Source organism: Nannospalax galili, unplaced genomic scaffold, assembly GCF_000622305.1.
Source record: "Nannospalax galili isolate Female #2095 unplaced genomic scaffold, S.galili_v1.0 scaffold691, whole genome shotgun sequence".
Lineage (NCBI taxonomy): Eukaryota > Metazoa > Chordata > Mammalia > Rodentia > Spalacidae > Nannospalax > Nannospalax galili.
In genome coordinates this window covers 806,913-825,270 of record NW_008330362.1, presented here as the reverse complement: position 1 = coordinate 825,270, position 18,358 = coordinate 806,913, and the positions used below count along the sequence as shown (strand labels likewise).

The 18,358-nt window shown below is 37.3% G+C and overlaps 1 protein-coding gene across 1 annotated transcript in view; it reads left to right on the top strand.

Annotated features, from left to right (window-relative positions):
* Nucleotides 1-18,358, top strand: part of Ift80 (intraflagellar transport 80) — a gene marked incomplete in the record, with an annotated part of 133,406 nt that overhangs the window by 80,989 nt on the left and 34,059 nt on the right. The window contains 3 exon segments of the mRNA XM_008847287.3: nt 5,411-5,485; nt 8,505-8,668; nt 17,042-17,106. Of these exon segments, the coding sequence (XP_008845509.1) occupies nt 5,411-5,485; nt 8,505-8,668; nt 17,042-17,106 (304 nt within the window).

Sequence of the window (18,358 nt, the reverse complement as noted above, 5' to 3'; positions counted from 1 at the left end):
TTCTATCAGACCACAATGCAATAAAGCTTAAAATCAACACTGGAAGAAACCTTAGTAACCACATGAACACATGGAGATTAAACAACACACTCCTGAATGATGAATGGGTCAAAGGAGAAATTAAGAAAGAAAAGTATTCCTGGAACTAAATGAAAAGGACAATACAACACAACAAAACCTCTGGGATACGTTGAAAGCAGTCCTTAGAGGAAAGTTTATACCTCTAAATGCCTACATTAAAAAATCAGGAAGAACCCAAATAAATGATTTAACATTGCAACTCAAGACACTTGAAAAACAACAGCAAATGAAGCTCAAACCCAGCAGAACTGAAGAAATAACCCAAATCAGAGCAGAAATTAATGAAATAGAAACAAAGAATACAAAGAATTAGCGAATCCAAGAGCTGGTTCTTTGAAAAGATAAACAAGATTGATAGACTGCTAGCCCAGTTAACCAAAAGAAAGAAAGAGAACCTCCAAATCAACAAAATCAGAGATGAAAGGGGAAACATCACAACAAACACCAAGAAGATCCAGAACATTATAAGAGAATACTTTAGAAACCTATGCGCTACTGAATTTGAAACCCTAAAAGAAATGCATGGGTATCTAAAAGCTTGGGAATCACCAAAACTAAAACAAGAAGGGATCAACAGCTTAAACAGACCTATAAGACATAAGGAAATTGAAACAGTAATACAAAACCTCCTGGCTAAAGAAAGCCCAGGACCAGATGGATTTACAGCAGAATTCTACCAGACAAAGATCTATATCCAATTCTATTTAATTTATTCAAAAAGATAGAAATGGAGGGAGAACTTTCAAATTCTATGGAGCCAGCATCACTCTAATACCAGTCAGGTAAAGATACAACCAAAAAAGAAAACTATAGACCTATATCCTTAATGAACATAGATGCAAAAATTCTCAACAAAATACTTGTAAACCTCATACAGAAACACATCAAAAAGACCATCCACCATGATCAAGTTGACTTTATGCCAGAGATGCAGGGATGGTTCAATATATATAAGTCAATAAACGTCATAAATTATATAAATGGACTCAAAGACAAGAACTACATGGTCATCTCAATACATGCAGAGAAGGCCTTTAACAAAATTCACCATGCATTTATGTTCAAAGTCCTAGAGGGAATGGACTGGAGGAAACATACCTCAACATAATTAAAGCCATATATAACAAACCCACATACAACATCATTCTAAATGGAGAAAAACTGGAAGCATTCCCATTAAAATCAGGACCCAGGCAACGCTGTCCACTGTCTCCACTCCTTTTTAAATCATGATTGAAACTCTTGCAAGAGCAATAAGACAAGAGAAGGAAATTAAAGGCATAGTAATTGGAAAAGAGACCAAATTATCCTTTTTGCAGATGATATGTTATTATATCTAAGAGATGCCAAAAATTCCACTATAAAACTCCTAGAAATCATTAACACTTTCAGTAAAGTCACAGGTTACAAAATTATCCTACAAAAGTCTATAGCCTTTCTATATACCAATAACAAGCAATCAGAGAAAGAGTACATAGAAACAATCCCTTTCACAGTAACTACAAGAAAAAAATAAAATCTTGGAATACATCTGACCAAAGGCATTAAAGACCTCTACAGTGGAAAGTTTAAGTCTTTAAAGAAAGATTAAGACATCAGAAGATGGAAGGAACTCTCATGCTCATGGACTGGAAGAATTAATATTGTGAAAATGACCATCTTACCAAAAGCCATTTATAGATTTGATGCAATGCCAATTAAATTCCCCATGGCATTCTTCACAGATCTGGGAAAAAACCATCCTTAGTGTCTCATGGAAGCAGAAAAGACCTTGGATAGCTAAAGCAACCCTGAGCACTAAGACCAACGCTGGGGGATTACTATACCAGATTTTTTTTTTTTTTTTTTTGGTTTTTTTGGGAAAGGGCCTCCCTGTAGCCTGAGCTGTCCTGGAACTCACTCTGTAGACCAGGCTGCCCTTGAACTCACAGAGATCCTCCTGCCTCTGCCTCCCAAGTGCTGGGACTACAGGCGTGCGCCACCACACCCGGCTCTATACCAAATTTTTTACAGAGCTATAGTCAAACATGGTACTAGCACAAAAATAGACCCGTAGATCAATGGAACAAAATTGAATACCCAAATATGAGTACATTGAATTTCAGGCACCAGATATTTGACAAAGGGGCCAAAAACATTCACTGGAGGTAAGACAGCATGTTCAGCAAATGGTACTGGCAAAACTGGATCTCCACCTGTAGAAGCATGAAACTAAACCCCCATATTTCACCTTGCCCAAAAGTCACCTCCAAATGGATCAAAGACCTCAATGTGAAGCCTGAAACCTGAAACTGTTAGAAGAAAACACCTGCAATAACCTACAAGATACAGGTATAGGAAAGGATTTTCTAAACCAGACATCAATTGCTCAGGAAACAAGGTCAAGAATCAACAAATGAGACCTCATTAAACTCAGAAGCTTCTGTACATCAAAAGAAGCAACCAAGGAAGTGAAGAGCAAACCCACAGAATGGGAGAAAATGTTCAACAGCAGCACATCTCACAGAGATTTAACATCTAGGATATATAACAAACTCAAAAAACAAACAAACAAAAGAATCAAGAAAGGAAGTAACCCAATTAAAAGATGGGCTAAGGAGCTGAACAAAGAGTTCCAAAAGAATAAATAAAGATGGCTAAGAAGCATCTTCAAAGATGTTCAACATCATTAGTAATTAGGGAACTGCAAATTAAAACCACTTTAAGATTTCATCTTACCCCAGTCAGACTGGCTAAGATCAAGAAAACAAGTGATACCAAATGTTGGAGAGGATGTGGGGAAAGGGGAATACTCATCCACTACTGGTGGGATTGCAAATTTGTTCAACCCCTATAGAAAGCAATGTGGAGAACTCAAAAATGACAAATGAACCTACCATTTGACCCAATTATACCACTCCTTGGCATATAACCCAAAGAACTCGTCTTATTTCAGAGACACTTGTACATCCATGTTTGTTGCTGCTCTTTTCACAATAGCTAAGAGATGTAAGCAACCTAGGTGTCCCTCAATTGATAAGTGGATAATGAAAATATATATACGATGGAGTTTTACTCAGCAGTAAAGAAAGATGAAATCATGAAATTTGCAGGTAAATGGATGGAACTAGAAACTGTTATACTAAGTGAAGTAACACAGAAGAAATAAATGGTGTATGTTCTCCCTCATATGTGGATCCTAGCACCAAATCCTGATAAGTGAGTATGTATCCAAACTTAACTACAGGAACCAGGATAATGCAAAGGAACCAGGGAGGTAAAGGAAAAGAAAGAACCTGAAAGAGAAGAACAGTAGGAAATAGGCATTAATAAGGGAGTTATGGATAAAAATGGGGTTATTTTAAGGGGAACGGGGAGGGAAGGTTATACAAAGAACCTTGGGGATAAAGGGAAAGAAGGAGCTCAAAAGAGGTGGGACCATAGGAGAAGGGTATTATTAAGGAAGAAATGGAAAAATGGGGGCACTTTAGATGGGGAAACCACAGTAGAAGGGTTAGGCAATGCTAGAGATAAATAATGGCTAGCTAATTTTAAAAAAACAGGGGGAACCATATTAATTGAACAGCCTACTGACAAATTAAACATACCAGTTCAAGAAATATGTCTAGGTAAGGTTTATCTGACAACAATTGGTTTTTGTCCAAGCTTTATGTATATGGCACACAGTAATTAAAAGTACCAGACTGGTGGAACTAACCTTCTTGGATGTTTAACAGCCATACTTTGAGGCCTATACTAATTTTATTAGAGGGACATAAAGGAGAGTTTTTGCTCCTTGCCCTCCTAGGTCAACTAAGCTCCAGGGGACTATGAACATCTCAAAATGTCCTGTAACTGTGGTGCATCACCTGCCCTCTTGATCAAGGAGGCCATGTAGACCCCACCAGATGGACTTAAACCAGTGTCCAGTCTACAAAGAGGAGGGTCAACACAGAGGAAACATTTCCTCTGTGCTTCCAAGTGAAGCCAGCCACGGTCAAGCAGGACCTTTGAATTATCTTCATATAGATGGAACTGGTAAAAGAAAGGAGCCAGGGGCTCCTCCCAAGCCCATGTTACCCCTAAGGAACAGATCCTCAAATGACCTTAAGAGTACAAATAAATTGGTGTACCTGGGCCAACTGTATCGTCTTAAACACCCAAAAAGAAAGTATAACCAAAGATTACAGGGGTCAATGTAATTTTTTAAGAGTCCATATGTATAGCTAAAGGCTACATAACAAGAAACAATGCCAGACAGATGATACTTTCCTTTGAGTTGTTGGCCAGGGTGGCCCAAGAGTCTCCCAGACAGTAACCCAGCATAGAACTGGGAAAATGAACAGCAGACCCCAATCTTATCTCAAGGAATATTGGCAACTGATCGGTGCTAGATGAGGAAGAGCTGATTTTCCTAAAGCAAGGAACTCTAGATAGGCTGACTAGATTCAGTGGATGGACAAGCACTGGAGAATGGCTGGGGGCGCCGATAACACAGTGGATAGTAACAGGAACTATAGAGTATTTGGGCTTCAGTGGTGGGGGAGGGTCTAGGGAGGGTGCCTTTTGGGATGTGGATATATAGATGAATAAGATTGTTTGGGATGTTCTGCATGAAATACAAAAAATCAACAAATAAAAAAATGAGTTATATTTGAGGAAGAAGCATAAAAATTTCCATGTTAATTAGTAGAGGTGAAACACCATTGAGATCTACCTGATGATTTTATATCCATGCTTAGGTGGATCTCAAAACAACCGACTATGATTAGCAATAATCAGATACACAGAGATTAGAGAGCATGTGCAAGTATCTAAGTATTAACATTAAAATTGAGTTATTCTGTATGAAACAGTATATTTTAAAATGAAATGGAGAGCTCTTTTATTTTTTATTTTTTCCTTTTTGAGACTGTCTCCCTGTAGTCCCAGCTGGCCTGGAACTCACTATGTAGACCAGGCTGGCCTTGAACTTACAGAGATCGGCCTGCCTCTGCCTCCTGAGTGCTGGGACTAAAGGTGTGCATCACCACTCCCAGCTTGAAATGGAGAGCTTTTTTAAAGTTTAAAATCTCATTCAATTTTATGTCTTACAGGGTTTATACTGAGTTCAATATTGTATAACTGTATTAATTCAGCTGTGACCCTAAATATTTATAGCCAATTTTGAAAGAGATGCATCTTTGCTCTGGCAGTTGTTATTGAATATGTTAATGCTGTAAGGAAATGCTTCTTCTAATCATGTGGTTATTAAATAATTTTAAAAAGTTACTATTTAAGATGAGTACCCACCTATGTATTAAAATTTATTTTTTACATGTTAATAACATTTATTTTACTTGCCTTTTAGTACGAAGAACTGGAATACACCACTTATATTTGATCTCAAAGAAGGAACTGTTAGTTTAATTCTGCAGGCAGAAAGGTAATTTGCTTGTAATATTTTAACTGTTGGATTCATGGTTAAGATACTGTATGGAGCAATAAAGCACTATTTAAACATCTCACAGATGGGTTAATAGTTGTTTGGCTCAATGTGTTTCTTTTATATGTTTAAGATTTAAAAACAGAAAAATACTCTTAGATCAATTAGTAATGAGCATACACTTAGAGACTGAGGAATAGCCCTAGCTCTATTTTTGCTTTTCAGTATTGGATGGAATCTATTGATTTCATGAGCTACTTCTGGGGTATGACTTGACGTTTGAAAAGTAATATTCTCTGTCAAGTCCTTCTGTATTCATAGGACTAAGAGATTCTGGTCCATTAACATGAACAAATTAGGACTTTTACTCCAGGGTCCCTCACTTGTTTAAAATGAAAACTGTCATTCAGCTTATTAAGTACAATGATCCCCTAGTAATCAGAGATTAAATTACACCAGGGGCTGGCTCAGCATTTAAGAGTACTTGCTGCTCTTCCAGAGGACCCAAGTTCAGTCCCCAGCACCCATGGTAGGTGCTCACAACTGCTTATAACTCCAACTCCAGGGAATCTGACTCCCTCTTCGGGCCTCCATGAGTACCCACACTCATGTGGCATACACATTAAAAAAAACAAAAAGCAAAAGCTTCTACATTTGCTTTTTAGCCTTTTAGCTAAAATGAAGTATATAAAAGCTACCCAATAAAACTTTACATAGTATGCAAATTTAATTGCCAATTACCTAAAGGAGCTATACATAAAATTTTTACACTAAATCCTTATCTGCACTTTATTCCTTATCTCTTTGTCACCTAAGCAGTACTTAATAGTGTTTATTGTCAGGTTTTCTAGCCCATAACTTTTATAAATAGCAAACCAGAACAGGAATGATGCTGGTGACCTGTTTGAGGCTGGCACAGTTACAGGAAGAAAAGTGACTGTTGACAAGGAGGTGGGAAAGAACAGAACAGAACAGCAGCTGGGTTCTGTCATTATTCTGAGCTCCAGCAGAGTCTTATGAAGATCCAAACTATCATTTAGTTACTGAAGAACGTGATCATTATACTGGTGATCTTGAGTGATCAAGAAAAATACTATGTTGGGGGCTGGAGAGATAGCTCAGCTCTTAAGAGCACTGACTGCTCTTGCAGAGGATCCAGGTTCGGTTCCCAGCACCCACATGGCAGCTAACAACTGTCCATAACTCCAGTTCCAGGGGATCAGTCACTCTCTTCTGACCTTCTTGGGCATTGCATGACATGTGTGCACTTAACACACATGCACTCATATACATATAATAAAAATAATAAATAAAATATTAAAAAATAAGAATGTTATGTCAAACTATCATCTGTTTAGTGAAGTAGAAATATATGATTTACTTATAGTTTTATTTATAGTTATATAATTATTTTTTAAGGTAAGTCATTTTTACCACATAAAAGATAAGGGGCAAGCTATTTTAAAAATGCTATCTCTGAAATGCTTTTCATTCTAATAGTTCTGAATAAATTTATATGTATGTATTTTTTGTTTGTAATTTAAGCATTTGTTAATGACATAAATAATTAGATAAAACTTATTTTAGTTACTGCCTACCACTGGTCTTGTTTATATAATCAGAGATGTTTAACCATTGAAACAAAGTATTTACTCACAAGAAGTTTAAAAGCTGCTATCTTGTTTACAATAGAAAATTCTTTCAATGCTGATCATGGTAGCATTTGTGTGTGTGTGCGTGTGTGTGTGTGTGTGTGTGTTTGTGGTATATGTGTGCTCATGTGAATGGGGTACATATACACATGTAGGCCAGAGATGAGCATTGGGTGTCTCCCCACTTTGTGTGTGGTATATTTGTGTGTATGCATTCGTGTGTGTGTGCATTTGTGTGCATGGTGTATGTGTATACAGTGGCCAGAGGCCAATGCTAGGTATCATCCTCTGTCGTTCTTCACCTTGTGTTTTGAGACACTTACTGAATCTGGAGGTCATGGATTTGGGTAGATTGGCCGCCCAGTGAACTCTAGGGATCTTGGCCTCCCCAGCTTTGGGACTGCAAGGAGTACACTACTGTGTCCTGCATATTATGTGCTGGGGATCTGAACTTAGGTCCTCGTGCTTGCACTACAAGCACTATACCAACAGCTGTCTCCCCAAGGCCTTAATTTATCAGCTCTTGCTATTTCCTAAGATTTTGGAGTCCTCTAGTTTTTTTTTTTTATGTAACTGTAAACATTTTAATTAAAAAAAAATACTTAAAATTTGGTCACCCTAGCATAGCTATTTACGTTCTTATTCATTCTCTTCAAAATGTTATCCTGATGCAATTAAAATTTCATAAATATTTAAGATCAATAGTAACTTTTGTTTTTAGTTGCTACTATTGAGTTAGTTAACATGCTCAAGTTTTCCTCATAAACATCTTGTTAAATTATTGCGCGATTCTACATGGGGTTGAAACATCGGGACTTAGAGCCAGGCATGGTGGCTCACATCTGTAATTTCAGCACTTGAGAGACTGAGGTAGGAAAATTGTCTTGAGTCTGAGGCAAATCTGAACAATATAGTGAGTTCCAAGCTAGCTTGGGCTATAGAGTGACATCTTGTATAATAATAATAATAATAATAATAATAATAATAATAATAATAATAATGCTGAACATATAGCTCAGTTGGTGGAGTGCTTGCTACTTGCATACAGTTTTGGAGTCCATCTCTAGTACCACATAAAGTAGGTATGGTGGCACACACTTGTAATACCAACACCTGATGAGCAGAAGCAGCAAGATCAGAAATTGAACATTATCTTCATGACATAGGGAATTTGAGACCAGCCTTGGCTATATGAGACCCTCTCTCAAAGTAATGATAACAATGATAATAACATTATTATTATATACATCAATAATAACATAATAATGATAATAATAAATAAAACAATAATTTTGCTGAGTTAAAAAAAAAGAAATGAAAATGTAGCATCTTCCTGTTTAGAAAGTACTTTGATCCTTTCTCTTTAGACATTTTCTTCTGGTAGATGGTGGTGGCATCTATCTGCATTCTTATGAGGGGCGCTTCATTTCTTCTCCCAAGTTTCCTGGAATGAGAACAGATATTCTGAATGCACAGACTGTGTCTCTGAGTAATGATACTGTAGCAATAAAAGACAAAGCTGATGAGAAAAGTAAGTATATTTTGTGATTTTTTTTCATGTCAAATTTTCAAGAAGTTTGTAATGCTATAAAAATTTCATAAACTTTCCTTTCCTCATCTATTAATACATTACCATATGGTGGAATTATGATTTCCTAATTTATTCTAAACAGGAGATAAGAACTAAAACTGTCATACTGATAGAATAAATACATGTCTGATATGCAAGAGCAGTGGTAAATAAATCTTTATGTTCATCAGAAAATTTGATTTCAAAGATTGCGATCCTAAAATATGTGTTAATTTTTAAGGTTTTAAACTTTTAAAATACCTTTCCTATTCATTTGGTAATATGATAAATACTGTTCTTCATTGTGACATTTATTTTGTTCACCTATATATATATATACATATAAGCTAATATTTTAAGTTAATGAAGTAAAATAAAGGTGTGAATAATTTAAATTTTCTATTTAAAAATCTAGGCCTTATTAGTATGTATAAATAAAAATAAGTATGCTCAGTGTTTTAGAATGCCTTGTACAGTGAAACCATTTGATTTAGGACAATGCTATACCACAGATGTATTTATCAAGCAGATATTATTGAGTGCTAATTGTATACCATGTACTTTTCTAGAAGCTATAGTTACAACAGTGAACAAGGTAGGCAATCTAGTAAAGATAATGAACAAATATGTAATTAACTATTGGCTAATGATACATGCTCTGAAGAGACTAGTGCAGAGGGCAGGAATGAAGAGTTCTGGAGGCAATGCAAGGGACTCTTAACAAAGAAGTGGAAAGATTCTGAAGTGGGAGTGATTGGCACACTGAAGAGTCAACATGAACCAGGCAATAGGAGAGGAAGGCTGAGAGAGAGGCAAGAACCAGATCATGTAAAGACTTAGCCATGGTAAGGATGTAGACATGTGGGAAACAAGGGAGACAAGGCAATTACCCTAGATTTTTATCGGCAAGTGAAATGGAGGACAGAGATGGGGGAAGTTTGGAGTAGGCCTGCAAATCAAGAGTTCTATTTTGCCACTATATGCTGAAATGCTTCTTAGACATCCAGCCAGAGGTGGAGAGTAAACAAGTCCAGGCCTCAAGAAAGATTTGGACTAATAGAAAGTAAGTGTAGATAGAGAAGAGGACCAAAGATTGAATGCTTTATATTTAGAGAAGAGTGAAAGGGAAGGAACCAGTGGGGTTAGAAGTAAACGAGAAGACTTGACTGAGCCTTAAAACCTACTTTAAAAATACTAAATGATCTCTTTCTGTATATATTGTGAAACATTGTACATTGCTGTGGCAGATTACTAAAACAAATCTGACTTGAGTGTTGAGCTCATGACATGGAAGACCCAATTCAGGAGCTAGAACACTGCCTTACCTTTTGATTTTCAGTGCTTTCAGCCAGTGTCACTCTCATACTGCTAGGAAAATTCTAGATAGAGTTAGGGTAGTTCTTCAAGCCTTAGGACATCTCCAAGAGAGGGTGGGGCTTTTTAGTTGACTTTTATTGCTGTTGTTTGTTTTGTTTGAGACAAGGTCTCCCTGTACCCCAACTGGTCTGGAACTCGCTATGTAGACCAGGCCATCTCACAGAGATCCACCTCTGCCTCCTAAGTGCTGCGATTAAAGGCATGCACTGCCATGCCAGGCCCAAGTGGATTTTTTTTCTTTGTTTTAAGACTTCTTTTCTGGCTAAAAATGAGGAAAAAAGGTAATGAAATAAATAGTAGCTAGATAACAGACAAAACTAAGATGACCGTATAATTGCTAATAATAATAATTTTTGAAGAAAGATTTTTTCCTAGTAAACTTAAATTGTAAAATCTCCATGATCATTATAAATTGCTTACTTTTCTTACTGAACACCAACTAGTTTAGATAGTAGCTCTAATAAAGCATGTGTACTTCTAGATAACTATCTTTTTCTAAATTTTTCTGTAATCCACATATGAAACATTTCATTGTTTAATCCTTTAGTAATTCACAGAATGTTAGAGCTAGAAAGAACTATGAAGCTTTATCAGTAAGACTAAAATAAAATGATTGTAGAACCTACATAAAATGACAAGGAAAATTTTTCCCTCTTGGCTAAGTTGAGGTCTATGCAAGCAACAGAAAACACAACTGAAGTATGTAGCATCTTTATCCTGCAGAAGGGGGCTATCTACATGTGGTGTCAGTGTTTTTTTCTTAACTTGGGAGCTCCTTTGTAAGAAGATCCTTGTGACTAGCACAGCACTCTATTGTAAAAGTACATACTCAAGTAATACATGTGGGATGGATTTGAATACATCTTTTAGTGGTTAGGTACTAGACTTACAGCTTTTGCCTTCCTTCTTCTTACCTACCCTTCACAGATGTGTTTTGCTATTAAAGTGGGTGGTAGTGTGAGACAAAAGATTTGGGTATATGGGATGAAAGGGAGCAATTGCATATGTTTGGAAGCAATGCTTTCCACTCCCAACTTCTTAGTTCCTTCTGTCAATCTCTGTTCCATATGAACACTGAAATACAAGTCCAGCCTCTGGTAGATAGATCTGACTTTAAATGGAAGCCTAAATTTTCCAATTTTTATTTATAGACTTATTTAAAAATACTGTTACAGTATTTTGTTTTTTCTTGGCATGCTTGATAATCTTCAAATGTAATTACTTGCCTGTGAATACAGCCAGTGATTTCAAATGCAGCATCCTATGATTTCCTAAAAGCTAATCATGAATGTATTAAAAGTGTGGTCTTGTAGAATTATATCTCATGTTATATATATTTTAGCATTTTTACAATCTATATAAATTGTGCATTTTGTGACTGATTATTTATGTCACTTTTCAGTCTTCAGTTTTTGTAATTCTCTGTGTGGTGTGTCATCATTTGGAATGAACCTTAGACTGGAATAACTTGGAAATTATTTAGAGAATCACTCTAACAGTCCAGCAATCCCCCGCCCCAACAATTCTTTCAAGTGAGAAACTAATAGCTATTGATTCCACCATCATGGTTGACAATAGGAGTAGAAATGAGGAAGTAGGGCAGAAAGGAAGCATTGTTTAGGCTTCCTGGGCACCATATCTTCTGTAATTTTCCTAGCCACCTACTTCAGAATATCAGGGCGAGGGAATGTAGGGAATGGGAATAGAAACTTGGAGTTATCATTATTTAGATAGTAATTGAGGAAAGTATGTATAATGGAACCATGCGGTCACTGCCAGTGGTGGCTGTTCCTCTGTTCTCGTGGATGTCGCTCCTTCGTTCTCACAGGCGAGGCTACTCCTCCACTCGTCCTGGGCTGAGGCAGCTCTTTTGCTTGCCCTGTGTTGCCGCCTGTCGTCGCTGCTTCTGCCCCGACCCGGACCCCAGGGCTGGTGAGGAGACTGTGTCAGCGGAGCCGCATTCAGACACAGGAGACCAGGTTCAGTGACACAGGTCTGGTTTATTGCAGGAAGGCACAAGCTTATATAGGGGTAGTGGTCCAATCACAGCACAACAAGTAGGATACCTCATTAGCATATCATGTTTAGCATCTTATCACAGTACAGCAAGTAGGATACCTTATTAGCATAACAGCATTCTATCAGCATAACAGACTTAACGTCCTATCACAGAATAGCAGGTAGGATGCCTCATTAGCATATTGGGTTTTAGATTACAGAGCCTGGATTCCTGGAAACCACATGATCCTGACAGTTGCAATATCACCCTAGGCTCAAGTCTGTCTCCCAGAGAAAGGTACCAAGAATAAAACCCTAGTGCAAGGGATTAGATTAGAGGAGCTGGCTAAAGAGAATAAAGAATGGCCCAGTGTAGAAGAAAACTGGGAAGTCCATGTTATGTGTAGATGACAAGAGTTTGAAAAAAGGGAAAAGGTCAGGAACATCCAATGCTGCTAGGGGGTGGGGGAGAAGGCTAAATAAAAATAGGTTCTTAAGTAACTAAAAATAGTCTTTTGATATTGTAACACATGGATCATTGATGAAATCTCTGTCCCATTTCATCATGGGAGCTAATTCCTCCCGTTATCAGTTAGGAAAAGAAAGCCATTCTTAATAACTCTCAAAAAACTACAGCCAAGTGTGGTGGGGCACACCTTTAATCCTAGCACTTGGGAGGCAGAGGCAAGTGGATCTCTATGACATCAAGGCAAGCCTGGTCTACATAGTGAATTCCAGGCAGCTGGGGCTACACAGTGATCCTGTCTAAAAAAATGAAACAAAAACTACAAATAATGCTAAAGTAATCTTCATCCAGTAGTAATTTTTTTTTGAAGGTCTCACTGTGCATCCCTGGCCAGTCTAGAACTTACTATGTAGACAAAGCTGGCCTTGAACTTACAGAGATCCACCCACCTCTGCCCCCTGTGTCCTGGGATTAAAGGCATGCATCATTATGCGCCCAGCCAATAATGATTTTTTAAAAGGCAAAAGCTTTTGCATTGATGTTGTAAATTTGAGTGTTGAATTACAGCACATAAAGAGGGGATAAGAACTGTAAAAGCTGGAATTAGGAAGTTTGGGATTAAATGCAAATAATTAGTATTATTTTAGGATGGAGGGTTTTTTTTGTTTTTTATTAAATGAAAATGGCTTTAGAGTCTTCACACACTTCATATGCATAATGAACAGAAGGAAAGGAACTGGGTAAAAGTATTCAAAAGAGGATAGTTGATAGAGCAGTAATGGTAGAGAAAGCTGGGCAGGCAGATGACGATGCACAGGTGGTTGGAGTCGGTTGCATCGACACTGGACACTTCTGAAACTGGAATTTTGAGAACACAAGGGCTACTCTGAGTTTCCAGATAATTTGAGAGAAACTGAGTTGTTACACCCAAAATTACAAGTTTCATCATTTATTTATTCATTCATTCATTCATTTATTTATTTATTTTGGTCTTTTTGAGACAGGGTCTTCCTGTAGCCCCAGATGGCCTAGAACTTACTCTATAGACCAGGCTTGCCTTGAACTCACAGAGATCCACCTGCCTCTGCCTCCTGAGTGCTGGGACTTAAAAAGGCATGTGCCACCATGCCCAGTGTAGTTTTTCTAAATTAAAAAATATGCAATTTTGGTAACATTTTATGGCCTCCAGCAGTTTTTTGTTTTTTTGTTTTTTGTTTTTTAAGATTGAAAGTTTGTTTGTTTGTTTCTTGCAGAGCTGGGGATTTAACTAGAAGTCCACCCATGCTAGGCAAATACTCTACCATTGAGTATACTTCCAGCCCCATTTATGATTTTAATTTTATTGTGATAACTTCATGGCTGTTGTGAATAATGATGCAGTGAATGTGAGAATACTTATAGTTCTTTGAGCTACTGAAATCGGTTCTTTTATGTGAACACCCAGAAGTGGAATTACTGGATCACATGGAGTTCTATTTGTAATCCTTTGAGGCTGCTCTATTAACTCTTTTCTATAGCAGAACACCATTTTGCACTCTAATAGTGAACAGTGTGTAAGAATTCCATTTCCAATTTCTCTACATCCTCACTGACACTTTTTTCTTATTTTAGCTTTTGTAATAGCCATTCTAACAGATGTGACATGATAAAAATGGTTTTGTTTTGTTTCGTTATGCATCTCTGTCTGACCTGGAACTCACTATGTAGACCAGGCACTTGCCTCCACCCCCCAAGTGCTAGTTATAGTGGTTTTGAATTGCAAAACATTGAGATACCTTTTCACAGATCTGCTCGCCCTAGAAAATGTTCTGACTTAAAACCAACTCTTGATTATCTCAGGAAAATATTTAATCTTGCAGTATCTATGCATTTCATCACAGGGGCCAATTATCCTAATTGGTATTTAGGAAAAGAAATCATTGCTAACATTCCTCAAAAAGAAAACTACTTATGAAGTAATGCTTCAGTAATCATCTGATAGAAAGTAAATAATTTATAAACTGTAACTTGTACATGTATTAGCTTTTTATACCTGAGATAGTTAGCTGAAAAGAAAAAATGTTTATTTGGGCTCACAGTGTCAGAAATTTCAGTTCATGGTCACTTGGCACTGTTGCTTTGGGCCTGTGGCAAGTCAGAACATCATGGCAGGGAACGTGTGGTAGAACATGGTAGTAAACAGCAAAGTTGCTCGCTTGCTTCACGGTGTCTGAGAAGAAGAGAAAGAGGAAGGGGCTAAGATCCCACCATCTCCTTCAAAGGCACACCCCCCCCCCAAAGATGTGACTTCCTTTCTTAGATTCCAACACCTCCTAATAAGCACCACAGGCTGGCAACCAAACCTTTAATATGTGGCTCTTGGGAGACACTTAGAATCTAAACCATAATAGCATGTATCTTTTTTTCCCTAAATTAACTAGAAATATGGAGAGGACAGTTCTAAAACCCTTCCCAAGAATTTTCCTTGGGGAAATTCTCAGACTAGGATCTAGTTGAGTTCCCAAAGCAAGTGTTCATAGAAAATATAGGTTCTTTATGACCTCTCCTTAGTTCTGAGGCAAGCCACCTGATATTTTGGAACTTTGAGTTGAAAATTTTACAAGGCCATCAATTTGCAATAACATATTAATGATTTATAGAGAATCTCAAGTATTGACAATCCATTTCCTCCCAAACTGGATATACTGCAGTTCAGTTCTAATGCTAATTCTGACTTCAGAATTAGTACAGTCCAAAAATTGAGGGTAGTCTTCCATTAGATTGCCATCACTTTGCATGCCAGCCTCTTGCTTTTCTGACTGACTATAAATTCAGGGGTTCTTGTGACCCACTCACACTTACAGCTTGCTCAAATGATTGACAGAACTCAGAGAGGCTGCACTTTACCTTTCTAGATATGTCAGCCTCCCATTGTATCAATGTGATCAACAGCCAGGGAGCTCCCAGGAATTTCTGTGTCCATCGTTTTTAGTGGGGTTTATTAAGTTGCATGATTAATTAAATCATTGGCCCCTCAATTGAACTCAATCCCCAGTCTCCTTCTCATCTTCTGAGGTCAGATATCTGAAAGTTCCATCCTACAAATCACTGCTTGGGTTTTCTGGTTGTGAGCCCTTATCCTGTAGTTAAAAAAAAAAAAAAGTATTCATGAAGAATCTATTATCCTTGTTAGCATAGCAAAGAAGCTCCTATCATTCTGGAAATGTTAAGGATTTAAAAATGAATTTTGGGGCTGGTTAAGAGCACTGGCTGCTCTTGCAGAAGATCCAGGTTCAGTTCCCAGCACCCACATGGCAGCTAACAACCATCTATAACTCCAATTCCAGGGGAATCCAATGCCTTCTTCTGACCTCAGTGGAATTGCATGACCTAGGTGCACTTATATACATGCAGGCAGACTCATACATACAAAATAAAAATAATAAATTTTTTTTGATGAAATTTTAAGCCGGGTGTGGTGGTGCACTGCTTTAATCCTAGCACTTTGGAGGCAGAGGCAGGTGGATGTCTGAGTTCAAGGTCAGCCTGGTCTACATAGCGAGTTTAGGCAAGTTGGGGCTACAGAGAGACCCTGTCTCAAAAAGACCCCCCCCAAATTCAGAAATGACGAGTTTAACAAAATGAAATTTTATTTTGTTTTACACTTATGACTGTTTCATTTGCATGTAAGTGCACTCATGTTTGCAATGTCCAGAAGAGGACATCAGGTCCCCTGGAATTGGAGTTATGGTTGTGAGTCACCATGTGGGTGCTGGGTACCAAACCCCAGACCCTTGCCCTTAGTGTTCTTAACTGTTGAGCCATCTCTCTTGCCCCAGTTTTAAAGGTTTTTGAAGTTCCCAGTCAAGAACCCAGGACAAATTATTTTACCATACTAGTATATAATAGAATCAGCACATAGCACATTGCCTAGCATCATAGTGGGCACTCAGTATGTATTTCCTTTTGTGAATATGACTCGTCTATGATGCTATACTGGTCTAAATCAGAGATATTGGAATTTAATATCACACCCATATTGGATGTGCCATCAGTGAGCCTGTGGATCATTAATGCTGTACCATTAGTAACAGTTTTAATCAGGAAGTAGATGTTATGAAGAAAATTTAGTTCTACTGTTTTCATAAGAAATGTGATCACAGCCAGGCATGGTGGCACACGCTTTTAGTCCCAGCACTTGGGAGGCAGAGGCAGGCGGATCTCTGTGAGTTCAAGGCCAGCCTGGTCTACATAGTGAGTTCGAGGCCAGCTAGGGCTACAGGGTGATTCTGTCTCAAAAATACAACCCCCAAAAAGAAAAAGAAAAAGAAATGTGATCCCGTTACTAATAAGGAAGCTAGGTAGCTGCTCTTCTAGGCTGTTGGAGGCCTTGTAGTCCATGAAGTTAATTTTACATAAGGATTATGATAGCTCCACTGAAATCTACCAATAAGGATTCTAACATAGCACATTAACTAACTCTTTCTCTTTCTTTCTTTTCTTTTTTTTTCAAGTAATCTACCTGTTTGAAACATCAACTGGAAAACCCTTAGGGGATGGGAAGCTTCTTTCTCATAAGGTAATGGGCATTAACTACTTCTAATATGAGTAACCACTAGTTATTTACTTCCCTTCTAAAATTAATAGTTATGTTTGAAGGAAAAACATAAAAATTAATTTACTACTTAAAAATCAATGCATAGCCTACATATTTTGCCTTAAAGTGTCACAGTTTAAGACAACACAGGGAAAGTCTGAAATAGAAGCTATAAAGGCAAATTAGTTGAATCAAATGGTATGGTATCTGTCTGTTGTTCAGGCTCTTTACTGCGTTTCAAAAGCATGTTCTATTTGACTAAACTTTTGTAAATAAAAATGTCTTTATGCTTTTAAGCTTCCAGCAGTTTTTCTTATTGATATGTCCTTAGCCAGCATTTTCTTTAGGTTTTAAGACTGTATGTAGTTCAATGACAATATTCTAGAGAAATTTTATTCCCTGTAGAAGTGCAAATAGACCCTGAATTGTGAATTGTTCATTGGTTTCTGGTTTTTAAGTCTTAAACAAACAAAGAAACACATTGCATTTAGTTATCCTTTTAATAAGTTAAAAAATTTAATTGAAGTTTTGTGAATTTCATAGAATATATTTTGACCATATTTAGATCCCCTCCCCTATCTACACTGCTCTTACTACCCCCTTCTCAATTGCATGTACTCTCTATATATTGATTCTTCTGGTGGTGATGATAAATATCTATTGTAAAGATCAATTTATCAGAAAAGTTTCTATTTTCAAAATACCAAGGTTATGGTACTTGTATGCTCAAATATAAGTGCTTTTAGGGCCGGAGAGATGGCTCGGCAGTTAAGAGCACTGACTGCCCTTGTAGAGGACCCAAGTTTGATTCCCAGTACCTACATGGTGGCTAACAACTGTCTGTAACTCCAGTTCCGGGGGATCTGATATCCTCTTCTGACCTCCTCCAGCATTGCACGATATAGGTGCACTTACATATATGCAGGCAATACACTCATACACATAAAATAAAAAATAACAAATAGAGCTTGTTTTAAATATTAGTCCTTTAATATCCATGAAATAAGAATTATTTTCTTCCTTGAAATATGAATTATGGTATTCCAGAGATGAGCTCATTTTTTTCAAAAATTTTTACAAAAACTTTGAGAATTTTTATACATGTATATAAGGTGTTTTGATCAAATCCATGCCCATTCCTTCCCCTCCAATGTTCCCCCCTCTGAAGAGGTAACCCTAAAATCTTTTAAGGATTAGATACAAGCTCCCAAATACTTTTGATATTTTTGGCCTT